Source organism: Zygotorulaspora mrakii, chromosome 2, assembly GCF_013402915.1.
Source record: "Zygotorulaspora mrakii chromosome 2, complete sequence".
Taxonomy (NCBI): Eukaryota; Fungi; Ascomycota; class Saccharomycetes; order Saccharomycetales; family Saccharomycetaceae; genus Zygotorulaspora; species Zygotorulaspora mrakii.
The window spans coordinates 876,011-898,483 of NC_050720.1; the positions used below are offsets into that span (position 1 = coordinate 876,011).

The 22,473-nt window shown below is 39.6% G+C and overlaps 14 protein-coding genes across 14 annotated transcripts; 6 read left to right on the forward strand and 8 right to left on the reverse strand.

Annotated features, from left to right (window-relative positions):
• Positions 1 to 369: 369 nt before the first annotated feature.
• Positions 370 to 732, forward strand: HG535_0B04470 (uncharacterized protein; the record flags this gene model as incomplete). Its single annotated transcript, XM_037287238.1, has 1 exon — positions 370 to 732. One exon carries the CDS (start codon positions 370 to 372, stop codon positions 730 to 732), a length of 363 nt encoding a protein of 120 aa, XP_037143133.1.
• A 36-nt stretch (positions 733 to 768) lies between these two features.
• Positions 769 to 1,266, reverse strand: APS1 (Aps1p; the record flags this gene model as incomplete). Its single annotated transcript, XM_037287239.1, has 1 exon — positions 769 to 1,266. The coding sequence occupies one exon, from the start codon at positions 1,264 to 1,266 to the stop codon at positions 769 to 771; it is 498 nt and encodes a 165-aa protein (XP_037143134.1).
• A 220-nt stretch (positions 1,267 to 1,486) lies between these two features.
• Positions 1,487 to 2,377, reverse strand: DPH5 (diphthine synthase; the record flags this gene model as incomplete). The annotated part of the gene is made up of 1 exon (XM_037287240.1): positions 1,487 to 2,377. One exon carries the CDS (start codon positions 2,375 to 2,377, stop codon positions 1,487 to 1,489), a length of 891 nt encoding a protein of 296 aa, XP_037143135.1.
• A 394-nt stretch (positions 2,378 to 2,771) lies between these two features.
• Positions 2,772 to 4,565, forward strand: TAG1 (Tag1p; the record flags this gene model as incomplete). The annotated part of the gene is made up of 1 exon (XM_037287241.1): positions 2,772 to 4,565. One exon carries the CDS (start codon positions 2,772 to 2,774, stop codon positions 4,563 to 4,565), a length of 1,794 nt encoding a protein of 597 aa, XP_037143136.1.
• Positions 4,566 to 5,162: 597 nt separating this feature from the next.
• PIN4 (Pin4p) lies at positions 5,163 to 7,115 on the reverse strand (the record flags this gene model as incomplete). Its single annotated transcript, XM_037287242.1, has 1 exon — positions 5,163 to 7,115. The coding sequence occupies one exon, from the start codon at positions 7,113 to 7,115 to the stop codon at positions 5,163 to 5,165; it is 1,953 nt and encodes a 650-aa protein (XP_037143137.1).
• A 467-nt stretch (positions 7,116 to 7,582) lies between these two features.
• Positions 7,583 to 7,855, forward strand: HG535_0B04520 (SEC61-beta family protein; the record flags this gene model as incomplete). Its single annotated transcript, XM_037287243.1, has 1 exon — positions 7,583 to 7,855. The coding sequence occupies one exon, from the start codon at positions 7,583 to 7,585 to the stop codon at positions 7,853 to 7,855; it is 273 nt and encodes a 90-aa protein (XP_037143138.1).
• Positions 7,856 to 7,996: 141 nt separating this feature from the next.
• On the reverse strand, positions 7,997 to 9,715 carry AIM10 (putative proline--tRNA ligase AIM10; the record flags this gene model as incomplete). Its single annotated transcript, XM_037287244.1, has 1 exon — positions 7,997 to 9,715. The coding sequence occupies one exon, from the start codon at positions 9,713 to 9,715 to the stop codon at positions 7,997 to 7,999; it is 1,719 nt and encodes a 572-aa protein (XP_037143139.1).
• Positions 9,716 to 9,939: 224 nt separating this feature from the next.
• On the reverse strand, positions 9,940 to 11,646 carry ILV1 (threonine ammonia-lyase ILV1; the record flags this gene model as incomplete). Its single annotated transcript, XM_037287245.1, has 1 exon — positions 9,940 to 11,646. The coding sequence occupies one exon, from the start codon at positions 11,644 to 11,646 to the stop codon at positions 9,940 to 9,942; it is 1,707 nt and encodes a 568-aa protein (XP_037143140.1).
• A 1,837-nt stretch (positions 11,647 to 13,483) lies between these two features.
• Positions 13,484 to 14,959, forward strand: MMR1 (Mmr1p; the record flags this gene model as incomplete). Its single annotated transcript, XM_037287246.1, has 1 exon — positions 13,484 to 14,959. One exon carries the CDS (start codon positions 13,484 to 13,486, stop codon positions 14,957 to 14,959), a length of 1,476 nt encoding a protein of 491 aa, XP_037143141.1.
• A 546-nt stretch (positions 14,960 to 15,505) lies between these two features.
• Positions 15,506 to 16,651, forward strand: PEX13 (peroxin PEX13; the record flags this gene model as incomplete). The annotated part of the gene is made up of 1 exon (XM_037287247.1): positions 15,506 to 16,651. The coding sequence occupies one exon, from the start codon at positions 15,506 to 15,508 to the stop codon at positions 16,649 to 16,651; it is 1,146 nt and encodes a 381-aa protein (XP_037143142.1).
• Positions 16,652 to 16,868: 217 nt separating this feature from the next.
• On the reverse strand, positions 16,869 to 17,264 carry HG535_0B04570 (uncharacterized protein; the record flags this gene model as incomplete). The annotated part of the gene is made up of 1 exon (XM_037287248.1): positions 16,869 to 17,264. One exon carries the CDS (start codon positions 17,262 to 17,264, stop codon positions 16,869 to 16,871), a length of 396 nt encoding a protein of 131 aa, XP_037143143.1.
• A 663-nt stretch (positions 17,265 to 17,927) lies between these two features.
• DLD1 (D-lactate dehydrogenase) lies at positions 17,928 to 19,646 on the reverse strand (the record flags this gene model as incomplete). Its single annotated transcript, XM_037287249.1, has 1 exon — positions 17,928 to 19,646. One exon carries the CDS (start codon positions 19,644 to 19,646, stop codon positions 17,928 to 17,930), a length of 1,719 nt encoding a protein of 572 aa, XP_037143144.1.
• Positions 19,647 to 20,004: 358 nt separating this feature from the next.
• Positions 20,005 to 20,823, reverse strand: HCR1 (translation initiation factor eIF3 core subunit j; the record flags this gene model as incomplete). The annotated part of the gene is made up of 1 exon (XM_037287250.1): positions 20,005 to 20,823. One exon carries the CDS (start codon positions 20,821 to 20,823, stop codon positions 20,005 to 20,007), a length of 819 nt encoding a protein of 272 aa, XP_037143145.1.
• Positions 20,824 to 21,848: 1,025 nt separating this feature from the next.
• On the forward strand, positions 21,849 to 22,388 carry PAR32 (Par32p; the record flags this gene model as incomplete). Its single annotated transcript, XM_037287251.1, has 1 exon — positions 21,849 to 22,388. The coding sequence occupies one exon, from the start codon at positions 21,849 to 21,851 to the stop codon at positions 22,386 to 22,388; it is 540 nt and encodes a 179-aa protein (XP_037143146.1).
• Positions 22,389 to 22,473: the final 85 nt, after the last annotated feature.

Here is a 22,473-nt window from a genome sequence, read left to right on the forward strand (position 1 = left end):
ACCTGAGGATTCCTAAGTGTGACAGTTTGCTGCACACAAGATTCGAACCGAGGCTCTACATGAATCTTGAATCAGGCGCCTTAGACCGCTCGGCCAAACAACCAAGTTAAATGGTATATTTTGAAATACTGAAAGCGTGATATAACAAGAGGTATATTTTTTACTATCTTTCTTTCAAAATGTTGTGATAAGGTAGGTAGGTACTCATGAACAACAGGGAGAAGTAAGGAAAGAAAGGGCTTGTCAAGTACTCACATTCTGAAGAGCTTAATTATTAATTGTTTCGGTAAGTATTCAGTAAAGGTTAGACTAAAAATTTTGTCAGTTTTAGCGCACACTAGTGACACAGATATTTTGCATAGATCAAATATGCTCACCCTTCCTGTTGTACTACCAATCATCATAAGAGCTAATATTCGGAAAATGAGATCTTTTTCTACTGGTACAAACAGACTCGAAGAATTCAGAGATTGGAAGAACCTAACACAAAACGACAAAAAGAAATTTATCCAGGAGTACGTTGATCTATACAAAGAAACTCATCCATGCAGCAAGAGTAATGTCATGTACAGATCCTTGGCGGAGGGTATGGATGAATACGACGATACTCCCTACGTATTCGGGGTTGTTTATAATGAAATCAGAGCTGTCGCTCAGGGCAAGTCAAAAGATAACGTTAGTGGTCAAGGAATTATGGGAGATCCTGCCTTCAAAAGACTGCTGCTTAAATAACTGTCAACTGTAAATACATAATCATACGGAAATAGTCTAACTCAGTACTCTATCCAAGTTATCGTTACCTTCCATCGAATCCATTGTCATTACATGTTTAAGCACATCCGCTTTGCTAGACTCTGCCATCGAACCATCACACATCAAAATCTCATTCAATATATCATAGGCTTTACTGAAATTGAAAATAATATCTAATTCACATACGTTTCCAAAATAAGAGTCCATTGTCTCCACATAGCGGTGGATGATCTCGAGCGTCAGCAGTTCATTATCCACATCAGGCATCACACCACAAATGAAATACAAGCTTGCGTACCTTCTGTAAACTACTTTGTGATCGGAATACTCGACTATATTGCACATTTTTGCTTTTCGCGCTAGTATCATCGGAGTTAGTTCTTTAACAATCTTTTGTTTTTCCTTTGGAGAGTATGGGGAGAACCATTTTGTTAATCTTACCTTCCCCTGCCTAGATGCCAGTATTAGATACTTGATATGGGTCATTTGGATGTCTCTAAGCGGCTTTTCCATCTGTTTTAACCCTATGCTTTTTGAAGATTGAACCAATTGAATAATAATAATCCGAGAAAGGAACAGTGCGAAAAGTATCACGTGACTATAAAATAATAATACCGAACCATTGCAATGTCAAGGAGAGTGAGAAAGCATGAAGCTGATTTGATCATTATGTAGATTTTGGTTTTCTGAATTACTACATATTCTTTTTATAATTGCTTAGTGTAGAGATGTATCATTCTTCCTGAGGCGGTACCCAAGGAGCAGGTTTAAAAAACTGTTGATCCTTTAAAACGTCTTGTTTGAATCTATCCCTATCATCGCAAAATTCCAGCAGATATTCTATCTCGAGTTCATGACATTGTCTTCCCAAAATGACTAGTGAATGAAGTGGTTCACCTGAGTCGTAAGTGGCAAGTTCTTCAATCGTACCAGATTTGAAAGTCTGAGTTGCTGATCCCAGTCTACTAATGGCAACAACGGGGGTGTCTGCAGTGTACGCTTGGGTATTTCTTTTTTCCTCAATCTCCAGCAATTGTTCACAACACTCAGAAATGGACATGTAGCGGGGTGGCTCATAGATCAACCTGCCTCTGGCCATGTTTTCAATACTCTGTTCCTTCACCTTGATATCCAATAAGACTAAGGTATGAAGCCCAATTTTTCGATTCTCTAAAATCTTATCGTACCATGAATCTGGCCTCCAGTTATCTGTGAAAAAGACCATAGAAATGGTTTGACCAAAATTGTAAAGCTGCAGACCACAAGACCCAACAGCATTCATAACAGAGGCATTATGGATAATTTCCACAGGTGTGTTTTGCTTCTTTGCCCTCAAGACCAAATCCGTGTGAGTCGTAGCTCCGAATGGATCTCCTACAACTAAAAATGCGACATTTTCTTTGTCAGAATTGCGTATAATTTCCTCTGAACAACTTTCAACCAATTCTCTATCAGCTAAAATAACAGGTTTTCCATAGAACTCTTCCAGCTCTTCTTTAGATGCGGCCATAAGAATACTTGTGTAATGCTCCAAGTAAACACGATCACATCTTTTAATGGCCTCAAGACCACGTACTGTTATATCAGACTTATAAGAAAGTCCCAAACCAATCAAGTAAAGCATCTCAAAGTACCTAAGTTGGTCTATTTTATGAATGTATGTATTCCTTTATTAGTTATACTGATGATTCTCCCAGGCTTTTTTTTAGCAGAGCGTTGATTTCGTATATTGGAAAAATCTTCATCATCTGCAACTCCCCTGCATCCTATGCCCTTTTTATTACATGGAGCAACACACAAAGCACATAAGGGACTTGGGCGAAGAGCCAGCTCAGTAATTAGTGTCTTTCCCAATAATTAAGGAGCGTCTGTGTATAGTGGAAACTCTCATAGGAGTTGTTATTTAACGTTTATCGAAAATTTTATACGCCCTCCAATATTCCAGGTGCCCAGGAAAACTTCTTAGGCGGTTCAACGATTAGTGAACACAAATCATTATTTGTATTAGTTATTGAGCGATGAATGATGATTTAGAAACCCAGCCGTTAGTACAGCATCAATCAAACGAGACGGCAACCGCTCCAACTGAAATTTCAGAAGAGCGCCATGGGAGACTGCCCTCTGGTGTGAAATTGTCAGCGATATCATTGGCCATATTTGCGCTCATAATCGTAGTCATTGCTGGTATTCGGCTCTCTCACAATCTGCCCTCTGAGCAGGATATTGAAGATAGCGTTCTTTCTGTTTCAAATTGGAAAGTCCAAAAAGTTCACTTAGATGGTTGGACAAATGGCCATGATTTAAATAATGAGGGCGGCAAGGCCCTACAGATAACTATGGAACTAGACTATTGGATTGATTACGATAGCTGGCTGCAAGCGAATGATACTGAGTTGAGCCACTCAGAAAAGAAGCGCTACCGTTTCGTAAGTGAGCGATTGGTACGAAATGCCTGCTTTGCGGTTAATAATCTCACAACTTTTGATGGTGAAATCAATAATAACAATACTGTGGGATCTCTCAGTGTACATCAGCCCATTTGCATAGACTTGCACAATAACATATCCACTAGATTGAATTTGACTTTATATTTGGAGCCTAATATGGATAACATTTTCCGCGTTCTGAAGAAAATATGGAGGCATCAATATGACGAGCTGGATCTCTCATCGGTAGTTGATGTAACTCTCAGTAAACAAGCAACATTTTTTGCATACCAATGGGGATTTCCATTAGCCAGACTAAGAAATTTGCAGGTGAATTGGAAGTCAATAATTGATTGGAATGACATTACTCCTACTCTGGGTCAGCTTAGGCATCATTTAAACCAATTGACGATAAAGAGACTTTTTGTCACCGATTCCGTAAATGGATTTCGTGTCCATGCTGAAGCGGAATTGGTGGAAAAGATCGAGCTTTTGGAATGGATTGAACTGCCTCAAGATTCAATTTTTCCCTTGATAAATTGGGAGTTGAAGATACAAGATTGCAATAACGAATATAGTATAGAACTTCCTAATGCCTTTTGCTTTACAGATGCGTTTAAAATCAGCGATGCTCCCAAATTATCTGCTTACAGTGATATCGAAGGGCCTTTACCCGATTCTCTACTGTCTGATGTATGTTGGTCAGATGAGGAGAATGCCATAACCCCTATGACTAATCTATTAAACAAAATCTTCAATGGTACTGAACTGATAACTATGGAAGTGAAGGGTCATACAACAACAATGGGTAATGACGACCTCAAATCAATCATTCCTTTAGACATCCTGGACAAAGCTTTGAGCAAAATTTCTTTTTTTCCCATTGGTACGAATTTCACGCTAAATTCCGATACTTTAATTCAAGATGTCACCATAAATGGATTGAAGATCAAGTGGGTCACTAGCTTTCTGGGAGAAAAGAGGCTTAGTATAGCAGGCAAAGTCGTAGCATTGATATCTTTGCCATTCTATGAGACTAATAAGAATCGTTTAATGATCCAACATATCAAAGGTGATTCCAGGCTTTATCATGATGGTAAGCATTTTGTAACCATTCCGATGAAATATTGGTCTAGAGCATCTTCCCGAATTTTTCGCGATGAGGAAATAGGAACAGCAGTGATAGAGGTATCTTTTGACATCAAGGATGATGAAGTGCAAGTTGTGAACAGCGTAGAACTGACACGTGTGCTAAACGAAATATTATTAAAGGGAAAGGCTATAGTTGATCTATCAAGTAATTTAGATGTGCTACTCACAAGTCCGTTAGGAGAAATGGCATTAATGGGACTGAAGGGTAAAGGGAAAGCTTTGGTTCGTTCATGAGCGGGAAAGTTTGATAATTTATTTTTTTATGCTTAATTATATACGGGTTATTGTATAAATTAAGAGTTGGCTTATTAAGTACGCATTTTCTCCTGTTTTTAAAAATAGGCTCCGGCGTTTACGCATAGAGCTTCTTGTACTTCTTTTGCATATTAGTTCGGTAGAAATACTTAAAAAATATTTTCTTAGATCTATAAAAACTGCATCGTACATATTCCACAGCTGTGTGGTGTTACTCGAAATCAATCTGAGACAGAGGCTAAAATGAAGAACAGATAAAATCGAATGCCAAAAAACCTAGTGCGCTAGACAAGCATCATTGGTTGTCTTGAATTACATCTTAGAAGAGATGCACATATGTCAGGTTTATTTGATGACAATTTTTGAATGATATTTCAAATTCGACCGTTATTGAACTTAAAACGTAGCTCCATAACTTTTAGCGTCAACGTTCTCGACTGCACTGACTTTTTCAAAACAAATAATGACCGCAAAATATGATGAATAATAGTTATAGTAATAATAACAATAAGTGAAAATTAATAAAATGAAATAATAAAGATTTGGGGGAAAAAGTCATCAAACATAATTCGTAAATTACCATAAAGTTTTTCTAGCGTTCGCATTACCGTTGCTCAAAGTGTTAGAGCCTGCTGCATTGCCCTGTAGATCCAGGCCGCTAAGAGACCGACTTAAACCTTCTTCGAGTCCATTACCAAATCCTGTATGACCCAGAGAAGTATACATCATATCATTATTATTGACTCCTGATAAAGAATCATCATGTATAGATTGAATCGAAAAATTTGAATGCATAGATCCATTGGTATGCTGCGGTAGCAATTGGCCTTTAGGTTGTTGTTGTTGTTGTTGCTGTTGCTGTTGCTGAACTTCTGTCATTTGCAGATTGGTAGATGAACTCGCGAAAAAAGATGTAGGCACACGATGCTGAGGAGTATTGGGTTGAACATTAGTTGTAGGAGGGGATATACCGTTGTTTCTCAAAAGAGGGTTTACAGTGTTTATTTGTGAATGGTTTGTCGTATAGCCCGAAGGAATTCTGGAAGAAGGAGTTAAAGCAGCCTGCTGTCTTAAGAAAGATTGTTGTTGTTGCTGATTTGATTGAATTTCCGTATTATGTAGTGCAATTGGTTGCATCAACTGTGATGGAGAGTTGGAACTCGATTGAACCAATGGAGTAGCACCATTCTGCGAGCTTGTTTGTGGTACCATTTTGGCCTGGCTAGATAACTTTGGTGTGGTAGAAGCACTTCCGCTAGCTCCAAGATTTGGATGACTAATTGCATTGTTCACTGGATTACCTGATGCAGCTGCAACTGATGCAGCCGCATGCGCTTGCAATAAACTTGTATAGGAATGAGATCTGTTCATAGAACCGCCGGTAGAGCTAGGTTGCAAAGGATTCATCATTGAATTTTGATCTTGTTGTTGTAAATGTGATTGTAAAGTGGCGTGATCCAATAATTTTCTTCTAATTACAATAAAAGTTGGGTCATACACTTCCACAAGACCCAAAAATGAACATAATACATTGATAATCCTCTTATGACCAGCTGATAGGCCAAGAGGATATGCTAGTTCATAATAAAATCTTTCTCTATCCTTGAAAAGTAAAAGCTGAGAATAAATTTCCAACGTGTCAGGATCATTGAAATCTAGCTGCTGAGGCGGCAATGGTAACGTACTTGAAGAAGGTAGCGGTGCATAATATCTTTCATTGCTCAACACCCCAGCAGGCATTGCAGACTGTTGTTGTTGAATCTGCTGAGACTGCTGTGAATTAGAAGGCTGGATCTGCTGAGACGACAGCTGAAGCTGTTGATGCGATTGAGATAATTGCGTCTGGAAGAATGAACTTGCTGTATTTTGAGCTGATAAAAGACCACCTGTGTTCTTATTATTCGTTTGATTGGAAGAGCCTGCAGCATCACCAAAAAAAGTCGAGAATAACTGTGTGTTAGAAGGATTTGCGTTCGTAGAACTTTTATTCAGAGAATGCAATGAAAGATTAGAAAGAGATTTATGCTGTTCTTCAAGTTGACCCCGTTTTTCTCTCTTTTCACGCTCAATTCTTTCCCTCTCTGCTTGCGGCAGCATCTTTTTATATTCCACTCTCAGCCTGCGACCGCCAATTTCCTTTCCATTTAACGAATTCAAGACCTGCGTAGTTTCATTTGTATTGGTGAAATTCGCAAATGCCAACCCTCTGAATACACCATTGTCAAAATGGTAATTAAAGGCATATGGTAAAGGCAAGCTCATTTTTGCAATGACATCCAAAAGTTGCTCTTTTTTTATGGCAAATGGGATGTTTTTGATGACTATTGCCGTTGGTATAACGTCATCATCATTCCCACTTCCATTCTCGCCATCATCTGCACTTTGCTGTTGTTGATCCTCGTGCTGTCTCGCCTCATCATCTGCAAATGCATCCTCTGTCTCATTCTTATAAAGAGATCCTTCGTCTAAAGCTGCAGGGAAGGTAGTACCAACCCCAGTTGGGGCTGGGGTTGCGTCGACTTCGCTCATCTTAAATATATTCTACTTTCCGTCTTTATCTGTTCCAAACTAGAAGTAAATTGAAATACGATATAGTTTTAAGAAAAGGCCGTCAAATCTAAAGGACCCTATTATCAAAATAAAGTGGAAAGACTGCTTTACTCAACTTAGATAATGATCAGGCGCGCCGATAATGAACTCTGCTCTACTCTATCACAAAGATGATTAAGAACCGTCTTCCGCCATAAACATCACTTGACATATACGTTCATCATTTTTCATAGGGGCGGCGTACACGCTGCTTCGCCAGATACGCATGTACGATTTGAGCCGGGTAACATGGTCTTTTGCAAAAGTTTCAGTAAACGTATTCTGTAAGCAGTAGACGATTTGAAGGCGATATGACACGTCAAATGTAGAAAAAGACAGTACCTTAAAATCATTGATAAGCCGTACCTTGTTGATTGTTCAGAGCTATTTTCATCAGTTTGTTATCTATGTCTACTACAGCTACGCCTCCAGGTGGTCAACGTACTTTACAGAAGAGAAGACAGGCACAAAATGCAAAGGACAAACAGTTGAAGCAAACACCAGCTTCCAGTAGACAGGCAGGGCATGGTGGTTCCTCTAGCTCTATATTGAAGATCTACACGGACGAAGCCAATGGATTGAGGGTGGACCCCTTGGTGGTCTTATTCCTTGCTGTTGGATTTATCTTTTCTGTTGTCGCTCTACATGTGATTGCCAAGGTTACTGGTAAGATCTTTTAGATAGCATTGGAACACCTTTGCATTACGTGAAGCAGTCATATAACGTCTATTAAATTTAGAATATGTACAAAATATAAACATGTATATGTCTCCCTAATCCATTATTCTAATAAAAGAGTAGTGCGAGCTGTGCTCGATGACTCATGATAAGTATTTTAAAAGTATCTTGACAACGTCCTTCGCATATTCAACTGGGACAATATGTTTTTCCACATAGCCCGAAGTGCTCTTGACAATTTCCCATCTGTACTTTTCTTTGAGGTCGAGAAACTCTTTTTCCCAATCAGTACCAATTAGCGCACCTCTAAGCTCAATTTCAACTAGCGGCCAATTTTTGGGACCTACTATGAGACATAATGGAATTCCTATTGCGTGTGACAGCCGAATTCTAGCACCCAATCCTAATTTTTTGCTAAATGAATGCATGATTTCTCCTGAAAGATTGGTGCCCTTGAATTGGCACTGGAGTAACGATATAATCTCTTGTTCATTTTTCATATGCGGCGAGATACAAAGGGATAGGAGGTATGGTGCCACGCTAGTTGGCCATTTGAAACCATTGTCGTCTCTAGTCAGTTCACCAATCGCACCGATCAATCTACTCACGCCTATACCATAGCATCCCATCTCAATAGGTATTCCACGTTGGTTATCTTTTCCTACAAATGTCGCATGCAATGGTTCACTGTACTTCGTTCCCAAATAGAAAGTATGGCCCACTTCAATAGTTTTCATACCCGACAGATGACCCTCGTGGCAGGAACCGCAAATCTCATTCTCCTGGGCCTGGACTATTGAAACGTCATCAATTTGTCCAAAATTGTTTTTTAAATATTGATTGAGAGGAAAATCAGGAAAATTGGATCTGGAATTAAGCCTGCAATCCATTATTCGAAGCACTCGTGTCAGCATAATGTCTTCATTCTCCTGCTTGAAAATTTGCAAAATTTCTTCGTTGCGTTTCATATTAAAAACTGAGTCCATATCATGATCTACCGCTTCTAAAGCCAAGTTCCAATTCAATTCCCGATTTCGTGGATAGTAAAAGCAGAGTAGTGTTTTTCGATCAGCTGAAAGTGAATATTTAACTGAGACATCGCCAAAATACTCCCCCTCTTTGATGGGATACGATTCCGCCTTTTCGACGTTCGAAATCGCCCCACAATTTGAACATTTCAGCAGTGTATCTTCACCGGATTCATGCATATAATGGTATTCTTTACTAAGATCACCACCAATACTACCGCTATCGGCCCACGCACTTACGAACGGAATTCTAAGATCTCCGAAAATTTTATCGTAAACGTCATTAACTCTCTCGAACATTTTGATTGCTTCTTCTTTGCTAGATACAAATGAATAAGCGTCCTTCATAAGAAACTCACGTCCTCTTAATAGACCTCCTCGAGGCCTTAATTCATCTCTATATTTTCTTGAGATCTGATAAACTAAAACAGGCATGTCTTTGTGACTTGTAATGAAATTACCCATTAAGCTAGTTATATCTTCTTCACAGGTTGCCGTCAGACAATGCTCTGCCTTCTTGGCATCCTTCAACTTGAATAGCTCTTTGTTTGACCATCGGCCTGTCTGTTCCCAAAGTAACTTTGGTGATAAAGAGCTCAACGATACTTCAAGAGCGTCTCCATCAGTATTCATGCGATAACGAATAATATCTTCTACCTTACGCAGAGAACGGAGTCCCAGAGGAAGCCATTGCACCAATCCACTTTGAGACTGCCTGACAAATCCTAAAGTCTGTAACAAATCATGCGTTGGATGCGATTTTAGAGTTTCCTTGGTTAGAGCATTTGGTTGAAATAAATGGTAAGATCTGCGTATTATGGAAATTTTGAACATCGCATACGATCAACGGCAGGCAGGTCTTGTTACATATCCTTTGTCTAATTTGATATGCGCGTACATTATAAATTCGTAACCAAATATCTAAAGTGCCAATGAGATACAAAACCATCGAAAATAAAAAAAAATATATATTAACTGAGACATATATAATTTAAAGTAGCCTTGACGAATGACAAGTCCTTGACAATAGGAAAAATAGCATTCAAATGCATACTTTTTCAGTATTTCAAGAATTTTTGATAGACCATGTTATCAGTTTCATCTTGGTATTGGTAACCAATATCGTCCAAAAATTTCTGGAATGTTAGGTTTTCTCTAGGTGGTACAGAGATCCCAGCCAATACTTTACCAATATCAGCACCATGATTTCTATAGTGAAATAAAGTCAAATTCCATGAATCGCTTAAACCAAGCAAAAAGTTTGTCAAAGCGCCAGGTCTTTCGGGGAACTCAAATGAGATGACTCTTTCATTGGGTACTTTAGAGGCACCGCCAACCAAATATCTGCCATGGGATTTAGCCATTTCATTGTCTGATATATCTACAGCCTCAAAGCCAAGCGCATGGATCTGTTGCATGACTTGCTTGATTTCCTTTTCACGATCAACAACATTAAATGAAGTGTAGATGTAAGCCTTTGGAACTTCACTGGTTGATTCATGACGGTGTTCATTGTAGCGGTATGAGAACTCTGTAACAGATCTTGGATGAATGACTTTTTGCAATTTCTTAAAAGATCCGGGAACATCTGGAATTGTAACTAACATGAAAACCTCTTTACCTTCACCAAGTACTGCACGTTCAGAGACAAATCTCAATCTATCAAAATTCATATTAGCTCCGGATAGGATAGGGACATAGGTATGCTTGGAGTGATCAATTTCTGGATGTAATTGAGTAATATATTTTTTCATACCTGCAACAGATAAAGCACCTGATGGTTCTACAATACTTCTTGTATCTTCAAATACATCCTTAACCGCGGCACAAATTTCATCAGTATTCACAAGAACCACTTCATCAACGACTTCCTGACATACTCGGAAGGTTTCCTCACCAATAATCCGTACTGAGGTACCATCTGCAAAAGTGCCAACAGTGGTTAATGGGACTCTTTTACCGTGTTTCAAACATGTGTAAAGTGTTGGTGAATCATGTGTTTCAACACCAATAATCTTGATATGAGGGGCAATTCTTTTCAAGTATGAACCTACACCAGAAATCAACCCACCACCACCACAAGGAACGAAAACAGCGCCGATTTTGTTGGAATTGTGCACCTGTCTCAATATCTCCATAGCGACAGTACCTTGACCTGCAATAACATAAGGATGGTCAAAGGGCGGAATATTTGTCAGTCCACGTTCTTCCGATAGACGTGTACATTCAGCTTTTGCCTCATCAAAGTCATTACCATATAGGACAACTTGAGAGCCCAAACGGGATACATTTTGATACTTGATAGAGGGTGTGGACACTGGCATAACAATTGTTGCTGGTATATTCATATGTTTAGCGGCGAAAGCGACACCTTGAGCATGATTGCCCGCGGAACAGGCAATAACACCTTGATTTCTTTGACCATCTTCTAGTTTAGCGATCATATTGTAGGCACCACGGAGTTTGAAGGAGAAGACTGGCAACAGATCTTCTCTTTTCAATTGAACACTGGAATTTAAACGTGAAGATAATCCAACTGCGTGGGAAATTGGGGACTCGTCAATAACATCGTAAACTGAGGAGCGTAATACTAAACGAACATAATCGGGAGTGTTATCAGGCTGTAATTCATCCAATTTTAGCTCAGAGTGCAATTTAACTAATGATGGTGATAAATGCTGTTGGTGAAATTTGGCACGCAGTTGTAAAACCAACGCATTTCCAGATCGCCTACCGACAATCGATCTAACAGGAAATGTAAGCATACCAATAACTGTACTGTCAGAGCTGGAATATGACGGGAATTAAATCAATGCTTAAGGTCTTCGATACTGCAAAAACCACTGATCAAAGTTTGCAGTATTTCATCTCTTCTTGACTTATTTTTTTCACTTCACGGCGGAATGATTCTTGAAAACAGCTTTATTTTTTACAGCACATACCATCAAGTTTTTTTACAAAAGAGTCACAACGAGATTTCATAATGAAAATACCGCTTGAATCCGATCCCTGAACATCTCAATTAGGGGTTTACGAGATCTTTCGTTCATTTTATGTAAGTCATCTAGCTCATCCCGAATGTGTGCGTTAGCGGCAGTTCGAGACCTCACCTAGCGTTAGGATCAATGCTTGAACCAAACATGCGTTATGATGAGCTATAGCTCGCAAATCGCATTTCACCTTGAGCAAAAAAAACGAAAGGCACTGTGTCGCATATGCGATTCGGAGCTTCCGTGGGAAAGAGAGCAGCATCTTAAGAAATCGTATGCCCTTGCAGAGTAAAAATCATATTTGATCACCTGCAGTCATCTACACCACAATTTGAGGATCTGCCAAATTTTACAAACCTGCTGTGTCTATTTCAATGCAAGATATTCAAGTGCCCGAAGAGTCGTAAGCGATTATTGCGGAAGATCTGTTTGTCAAGTAAGCCTCTCTCTGCTGAGGACCGTGAGCAAAACTACAAAAAATCTCTGCAAGTTTTTGCACACGAAATCGTCGATTCCATTGTTATCAACACTTTCATTCCCTGATTACATTTGTACTACTTACAATGTGGGTCGAGATGTTCTGCTGCCAAGCTCCAACCGGCACCTCTTCCTTGCACCGCAAGTGGGCACTTCGAACATAGTTTCTGGACCTAAATCCATATGCAGTATACTCTTAATACAAAGCGTTCAGGCTGAGTTCCCTCAACCAAATTACTGTTTTTCCGGGACGAGCAAGCGCTTTTACCTTCCTCAATAGAACAAGAAATATCAGTAAGTTTAGCAAAAGCAAGTATCGATAAGTAATGCAGTAGTGTACTATTCAGCTGAAAGCTTCTTTCGCATTAATCATTGTTCATTGTTCGAACCGTTCAGAGGCTGCTCGTGGTTTACAATGTATATAACGAAACCCTCTGAATATCAACATATACTGGTGACTGTCACAGGCTATTTTTCAAGATCCGTATATGCCCTAACTTCATATTCTCTACTAATACATCGGGCTCAAAAAACTAGGGTTTTAAACATCCGAATTGGTTCACATTTTCTTATTTGGTCCGAATCGGGAAACATGTAAATATAATGACCAAGTTGGGAGAACGTCTGCACAAAAAAAGGCAATGTTCTCTTATGGTATTGACTTTTTAACCAATTGGTCAAGAGGTAATATATCAGAATTACAGGTTAAGATTTAGGAAAGCTGAAGAGTTCTTTTCAGTCACTCTGTTGCGTAAGTTTCATTGGTGTAATAGAACTCAATCAACTATTATTGCTAAGTTCTTGGAATTGGGCCAGTGAGTTTTCCTCGTTTTGAACAGTACTCTATCATTATAAATTGCATTGATTGCAGGTATCGAACGGTATTCGCAAGGAAACCACGCGGTTATTGTGACTTTCTTAGTTGTCATTTGCTAGATATTACAGGAAAGAGCTGACCAGACAAAAATAAGAATAATAAAAAATACATAGATCAGCTTCAGATACTAGTGTGTCATTTTGAGAATTCGGCTGATCATTGATAGAAGAGAAGCCATTTAGCTTTAATCATACAGATCAAGAGGGTTATTATCAACTCAACTAAAGAGGTGTTGGTTGCTGATCGTTCTGCTTCACTATGAATACACCTCCCATGAGAGCTGAGCAGTTGTCTCCGCAGATGTCACCAATAGCTTTCAGCCTTGACGATCCAAAATGCACAGGTGCGAGTAGCTTCCAGCATTTGCTGGCATCTCCAACAAAATTTAAATTGGACAGTGGCAGTAATGATCCTGCAGCTAACAGTAGTGCTAGTAACATATACAGGACGTCACTCTCAAAACTAAGCGAACTGTCCAGGACCGGAAGATCAAGACAAAGAAGCGATTCCGATACCCTGAGATCCGTATCTCCCATTCGATTTCAACTATTCAACAATGCGCCAAAAATGCTTAGACAAGAATATATGACTCAACAGCCTTCTCCTTCACCTCTGTTATCGACTTTAATGAAGAGCACTGTGACGCAGTCAAATACTTCAAATGGTTCTACTCGAAATAATCAATCAACTTATTGCAAAATGGGAATTAGAGAGACTCTGGAGCAAATACAAAGAGAGCAAAAAGAACTACTTCAGAAGCAATCACAACTCAAGAAAGAGGAACCTAATAAAGAAAAACTGCGGGCAAAACCATCTAAAGTTCGAGATAGCGTTACTAAGGAAACACCACAGCCCAGTGCTAAAAATGAAAAGAGCAAAATAAATGGCAGTCAAGTTGATATAGGGGAGGTATCAAAAGCCCAAACTTGTCTACCGAATATGAAAGACTCAGCTGACGTTAGAGTGAATTCTAAATCTTCAACTATTTCGTCAAATATGGGAGTTGATTTGAGCGATATTTCAAAGGAATTGGATATTGAACTTTTAGCTTCGAATAAGAGTGTATTTGCCTCATTCGAAGACTCCAAAAGTAACAGATATAGTTTTATTTCTTCGAGCTCCACAGATTACGACGGTGGTGATTGGGGTAACAATCAACCTGAACCACGCAACATTCATTTGGAAGAAACTGCAAGGCTGGACAATAGAATAAAGCAGCTGGAAATAGAAATTGACAATCTTAAACTACAAAATGTAAAGTTGATTGAATCAATTACGACTACAAGAACGGTGGAAGACAAATATATGTTAGAAGCATTACGGGAGACAAGATCCTCAAAAAAAATGGTTCAACAGGGTATGGAAAAAAAAGTTAAGCAACTGGAGAAAAAAGTAGAAAGTTATAGAAAAGCAATTCAAACCTGCGAAGATGGCTTACCAGAATTGCCAACCATAACTGGTTCGGGTATTATCGACTATAAAGGAGTTACTACGAAGAGAAGGATTACTCGTATATCTAGTGGAGAGTTGCGGAAAATTGATGAACAAACTGATTCCTCAGGAACTTCTTCAGATGATGAAAAGGATGAACAATTTATTAAGCACGAAAAGTACGATGATAGTACGCTTACGAAAGAGTTGTTTCGACAGCAATGCTCTGATCAATCGAGTATGAGAAGGAAACAGGGGTTACAATTAAATATTCAACTTCAAATGCAGAAAACTAAGAGGTAAACATGTTTTCTGAATCCAGAAGAACGTCATTTTTTTTTTATCATTCTTTTTCTTTAGAGTTATGATTTTATTGCATATTGCAGTACCTGAACGCCTTGATTCTACGGTTTCTACGAGCAATCAAGTAAATACCAGGAATGCTGCCCAATCGGATATTATAAAGAAAGTTGTGTCTTAACATTATTAACATTCAGCTTCTACGTTTTTGGTTTTTTTTTCTCGTTTCCCATGTTAATGCTTAATCCAACCAACATACACACGCATACATTAGTACACATATATATAAGAATAGGACGGAACAATACTGTATAACTATTTGCTTGAGGAGGAATGAAATAAATCAGAGACTTACTTGTCTCACTGTTTTATTTTTCTTCTTCGTTGTTTTCATCTTGCATCCCGTAACAATTCTGTCTCTCGCAGGTATTATTTCTTGATCAGGAAATATCCAAACTCTCACAAGTTTAAATAGGAAAAGTATATCTTTGAAGATCGCTCGCAAAGCCAGGATCAGCATTCATAGTCCTTGACTGACTGTTTTCCACGATGTCAACGAACTCAAAACCTCGGCCTAAACCGTGGGAAGCTAACCAACCCCTGCATGATTCAAGCGCCCTCGCAGACGATGTATCTATGACTAAGAGAACAAAGAGCATTGATGAAACCAGTTCTGGGCAAAATATTTCTCTAGAAGTGCCGCCAAGACCAACTAGTCTGAATTCTGATCCGATAAATGAAATAAATAACAACGCATACCGAAATCCTCACTTTGGTAGTAATCTCTACGGTAACACGATGTCTGGGAGTGGCCCGTACGGAGCAGGAAGTATGTTCAGTGGTGGATATGGATCCATGTATGGCGGATATGGGTCTATGTATGGAGGAGGATATGGCTCGCTACTCGGGAATGGATATGGAGGTGGCTATCTGAACCCTGGAGCACCAGGAGGAGGAGCAACAGGCTTTGGCGAATCTACGCAGGCGACTTTCCAGCTTATAGAAAGCCTAATAGGAGCTGTCGCTGGGTTCGCACAGATGCTAGAGTCCACCTATATGGCTACGCATAACTCATTTTTTAGCATGATTTCTGTTGCAGAGCAATTTTCATACTTGAAAGAAGTATTAGGTTCATTCTTTGGTATATTTGCAATGATGAAATTTTTAAGAAGAATACTACATTACGTTACTCGTGGCAGATTGGGAATAGCTCCAAAGTATTCACATGATAAAAACAAGGCTGGTAAGGATTCAGATGGTTCCCTGTTAATTGAAGAGTTTGAAAAATTCAATTCAAATGGAAACTCTGAGAGCAAAAAAAGGAAGAAGCTCTCGTGGAAACCATTGATTTTATTCCTAGCAGCAGTATTTGGATTTCCATATATATTGAATAAATTCATATACACAGTTCAGAATTCTCAGAATGCTAGAACAGGCAGAATTACCTCACAACAAGTGGATCCCTCAAAGTTAGAATTCGCAAGAGCTTTGTACGATTTTACGCCGGAGAATCCTCAAATTGAGGCAACCTTGAAAAAGGGCGATTTAATGGCAATCATTAGTAAACAGGATCCAGCGGGACAGGACTCGGAATGGTGGAAGGTAAGGACTAAACAGGGGATTACAGGCTATGTTCCTTACAATTATATCGAAATAATAAAAAGACAAAAGAAAATTGAGGACGTTTCTGAATGAAAGAGACAGCAATTTCAATCTGTGAAGATGTTGTATTCTTTTGATGCATTAAAACATATGTATACAAATGTAATATATGTACTAGCCAAGATATAAATTTGTAAGAGTTCATAATCATCGTTTAGTGCAAGCACTGTCAAAATTTGATGCGGGAAAAAGGATTCGTTCATTCACGGAGGAACAGAGATATTTAATGCTGGAAGGATGAACTTACTATCTAAGTGGAATCATCTACTTTTTTTTTGAGATCTTGCACTGTATCTTTGACCTTGTCTTTAGCAGTTTCTACGTTTTCATTGACATCAGCGCTCTTCTGGTTAGCCTTCTCTTCGGCATGACCAAGTGCATTATCTGCCTTGTCACCGGCATGTGATGCGGCCTCGCTAACACGATGCGAAGCCTCTTGTGTTTTCTCGATACCTTCGGCTGCCACTTTGCCGATTTTCTTATTCAACTTCTCTAGATTTTCTTTCACCACCTCTTTGGCACTCTTCTGAGCTATGGTGCATGTGTGGATGCTGCTATGGCATGAAATGAATGCCGCCTGCGGAGCAAAAACCCTTGAAGGTCTGTAGCGGATAATAGACGAGGTCACTGCAGATCTGTTGAACATTTCTGCTTGTTATTAAGAACTTTGTTGTTTGTATAACCAAGGACTAATAGACGATGTAGTCGTATGGGGTTGTGTAACGCCCTGTACCTTGAAACGTCCTGGGTCTGTAACGAGAGACGTTGCCTGTCCTTTATATAACCAAGAGATTGGAGATCACAAGGGAGAGATGTGTATAGCGCACGACATGAATATGTCCGTCATAATGGAGCACAGCTATCGCATCCCTTGTAAATGAGCAGCGTTGTCCACCTAGAGCAAAAGTCTTTGTACTTTGACTTTCTTACGTCGTCGGACTAACAGCGACAACCTTTTGCAGGCGATATCGTTGCTTTTCATGAAGGTTTGCTCTGTTGCAACACAGCAACGACGACGCAATATCTCACGACATCGGACGCAAAAAATAGGATAGAAATACATACCGAGGGATATCAAAAAAAAACTACATTTGGATACAGGATGATCAAATGACTGCAGCCTGGAATTGCTAGGTCGACAAATCTCACTTGAATCTAGTCAGTTGGAACTTGTTCAGCGTTAGTATATCGGACTCCGCTTACCCAAAACTCAGTTACAATGAGCGGTGCTGTGTCAGGTATACACGGACGACTCTTCGGCTTTCGCAGCTTGTACACTTTAAAAGCTATGTAGAATGAATATAAGTATTTAATGCTCAATTTGATCTTCAGGATCTATTTTAAAAATCTTGTCTGGGTTCAGAATTCTGTTTGGGTCAATGGCTAATTTGATCTTTCTCATTAAGTCTACCGGCTCATTACCCAACTCTTCCAGTAAAAATTTTCTTTTGCCTATACCGACACCATGCTCCCCTGTACAGGTACCATCCAGGTCTATGGCTCTTCTAACCATCCTTTCTACAATGTCCTCGCAAATTTTCTGTTCTTCGTCGTTGCTATATACTATGAAAGCGTGGAAATTACCGTCACCAGCATGACCTACAATTGCATTGATCAAGGGCGATTTGTTCATGTCTTCTTTGGTCTCTTCAATGATTTGCGCGAAATTTGACAAGGGCACTGCCACGTCGGTAGTCCAGATATTGGCGTTCTTGTTTTTTGATTTTCCTGCATCGATAACCGACCATAATGCAACTTTTCTTGCTTCCCACAGCTCCAACTTCTCATCATCGTCTGTAGCGAATTCAAAAGAGGAGGCTTTGTGTCTTTTAGCGATTTTCTCAAGTTCTTTGATGGTCTGATGGACGATGTTTTCATTTTTACCACCAACCTTGAAAAACATCGTTGGTGTTTCGTTCCAGTCAGTTCTAAACGTAGCGCCAGAATTGTTGATTAGTTTCATCATTTCGTCATCAAGTAATTCCATTGCATTTAATTGTATACCCTCTTGCGTGATGTTTGAAGAACACTCGGCAGCCTCACCCACAGACGGGAACGCGGCCACAATTACAGTCTCCAGTTTTGGTTTGACATGACACTTGACAGTGGCTTCTGTCACGACACCTAGTGTTCCCTCATTGCCGATAAACAAACCATTTAAATTGTAGCCTGCGCTTGACTTTCTTGGCCTTTTTTTTGTCTTGATGATGGTTCCATCAGGCAATACTAGTGTTAAGTTTATAACGTTTTCTTTCATTGTTCCGTATCTATAAGCGTTAGTTCCAGAGCATGAATTAGCAACGCATCCACCAATTTGTGCGCCCGGCCCCGGATCACACCCAAACAAGAGCCCTTTGTCATTCAGGTAATCATTCAAATCTTCCCACGGAACTCCTGCTTGTACTTGCACATCAAGGTCCTTCGTGTCCAATTTGAGTATATGATTCATGTACTTAGATACATCGATAACAACAGTAGAGCGACCTCTGGTAGGCAAGAAATGGCCCTCTAAAGAGGTACCACCGGAAAAGGGAACAACAGGGACTTTATTATCATGACAAATTTTCATCACTTTTGAAACCTCTTCGGTTGTCGATGGAAATAAAACAATATGTGGTCGTTGATCAGGTGTGGGATGATGTGTGCTGAAATATGTGTCCGAATGAGAATCTAGATCGCTTTTGGTGTCAGAGAAATGAGCTGGATCATTATTGAATACATCTTTCAATTGCTGAACTACTATATCTAGTTTCTTGGGATCGGTACAATAAATCGCCGGCTGAAGTTTATCTAACGGCAAGGTCGAACCTTCGTCGGTATGCTCTCTTTCCGGTTTGTGGAGTTTATCGCCAAGCATGTAGCCGGTAAATCCGGCTAACCCAAAACCTATCACTTTGAAAGTCCTACTACTGTCATTTGCAATGCTTTTAGGAGAAGTTGAACTCGAGTAATATCTGGATCGACAAGATCTGAGATTCAGAAATCTTCTGCAAACACGAATAGTACTGAATGCGGATTTTTTCATCATACTATATCCGTATTTCCTTGTTTTTTATTCCGTATCTTAATCAACAAGAGAATTCAAAGCAGTACCATATATATATATTTGAATTTTGTGAATGCTAAAATTTTCACTAAAATGGAATGTACTGCAACCTTAAGTAATAGCCAATGATGACGCCTTGAAAAGATTTATAAGCTTTTGTTAACTGATCTGCTTCGTAAAAATCACTGCCATTCCAAAAATGCGACAGTGAAAATGTCTCTGGCGCGGGATAACGTGGGATTGAACAAAAATCTTATCACATTGTATTGAAGAGGAAAGAAGCAAGCAATGCATAAGAAGCTATTTATATATGGTATTAAAGTATAATTATACATTTGCATTACATGAAATCGTCATCGTTGAAATCGTCATACTCGGCACCACCCATGTCGAACTGTTGATCCTTCTTGAATGCACCACCTAAGTTTGGTTGACCACCTTTTGCCTTCTTTTTACCTGCACCACCTGTAGCGGTTCCACCTTTGACTTTGGCAAGTCTTGCTTGTCTTTCTTGTCTCTCTTTGTCCTTCATCATAATATTTAAGGTAGCAATAGTCTGTCTGATATTCTCTATCGACATTGGCTTGGCGATATCTCTGATCAAATCAACTGCTAAAGAGGATGCGTAGTTCAATGACGACTTTTCATGCATCGAAACAATGGCGGTTGTCAAAGATTTCCTCAAATCTTGATAATCCGCCTTGGTTTCGGCGTCTTTGAACAATGGATGGTCCTCTATTGGAGATTCTTTGGTCAACGCGGGTCTTGAAATCTTGGCGATTTCCATAGCTTCTTGCTCCCTCCTCAGAGCCGCAGCTCTTGGGTGTTCCTCAGCAACACCAAGACCACTAAACAAATCAGCCGCATTGTTTAGGTCCGATTCTATTTCGGCCTTCTTAATCAGTTCTTTACGTGTTTTTTCATCCAAAGTATCTATAGCCATCAGTGGATTAACTACTTCCTTGCCATTAGGCTTCTTCTTACCTGAGGCTTTAGAAGTAGCCTTTGGTTTTGCCTTCGGTTTATCTTCAACTTCCTCTTCCGCATCCCAAGAATCCATTACAGGTTCATCGGTAAGTTCAGCATCCCATGAATCCATCAATACAGCATCTTCACCTTGAGCAGCAGAGCCACCGATTAGATCGTCATCCCAAGACATCGTTGACCCTCAATGTAGTGTATATTGCTGTGAGAAAATTTTCTCAACGCATCATTAATACCCATCGAAATATTAACTTTTCATCTTGTTCTTGAACTCGAAGGTTCGCGAAGGGTGCAATCGTCGGCGATGATTTACAACGAAATAACGGTTATATGATATAAATGAGCAGCTTGGGTGCTCATCTAGTCTATCTAATGCTACGGCTCACCATTCATATCACCTCATATTATACACCCTTGAATATGGGCTTTTATCCGACTCTTTTGGAGGGTGATTGGGTCGTATGAAGATCAGTAATGCAAGACTTTATTGCTGAAACTCAGCACCACAGATACAGATAGCGATGTTGTTAGTTCTGTCTTTTGTACTGCTTGTGGCGCAACTCAGGATTTCTAATGTCTTGCAGAGCCACAAAATTGACTTTTGGCTGACGGATTCTAAAGTCATGGAACGCCCATCAGATGTTTCTTGACAGAAACCCTTATAGAGGTAAAGAGCGAGATCATTTTAAAAGGATCCATTTTCATTAATCATGCAGCCTTCCGTCATTTTTCTCGTGTGCGAGCGCGACGAATGCTGTTGTGACAGGCTCAACTCAGCTTTGTGGATCATATCAACATTGCTCGGGAACGCCTATATATCTGCATATGAGAAGGAACCATGGTTTCTATCTGTGGAGTTTTGAGATATACCCTGGTCACGAGTACAGTGACGCTTGATACATCTAATGCCGTATTTCTTATGGCAGGCAGGCCCTTTTAGCTCAAAAAGAAATGCTTTACATGACCGTCACTTTTCATGGTTCGCGCCGTATCCATTGAAAACAGGGAAGAGGACCTACATGAAAATAAAATCAAAAATAATGATCATTAAAGAATGATCTGAAGTTGAAATTGCACATTCTGATCTAGATCTAGCATATATAACTTCGACAGATTGGTTCAGATTGGGTCATAGTTTGTTTGTGAGAGCTCTTGAGAAAGTTGATAAGTGTTTGCTGAATCGGCGTACAGTTCGTAGTAATGACAGTGGAGACTACAGCCACGAAGTACAAGATATCAACAGGCAGGGGGGGTGCTGGTAATATTCACACAACCGATTCTCAAATATCTCCAAAGGTTGTTCCTCGAGGTTCTCAAGCGCCGAATATTTTACAACCAGTGTTTAGCACTGGAAGAGGCGGTGCTGGTAATATGAGGAGAAATGTTGATGCAAAGCTAACCAGGAAAGCACAAGATATTGGTGAAGATGACGATGATGCGGATTTAGAGTCTTTCAGCCACAGTGACGAGGACTATATAGGCCCTGTGGCGCAAAATGGTGAGGAAGAAGAAGCTTTTGATCGTTTGGCTTCAACCGTATCTGGCAAAAGTAACACCTCGAATCGCTTGCATAAGAGTAGGACCAAAGGGACCGAAACAAGACCTAAAACTATAATGTTGGGTCGGGGTGGAGCTGGGAATATTATTTCACCTACCACAAGTAAAAAATCCACAAAGAGGAAGAGCAGAAAAAATGAAAAGAAAGGGTTCTGGGGCAACTTGAAAGGCATCTTTTCGTAAAACCTAAAGTAATGCTGATGTAGATAGGAACATCGCAGTAACAAGCACATATACTAATGATAATAATGGCATTGAAAATTAATAG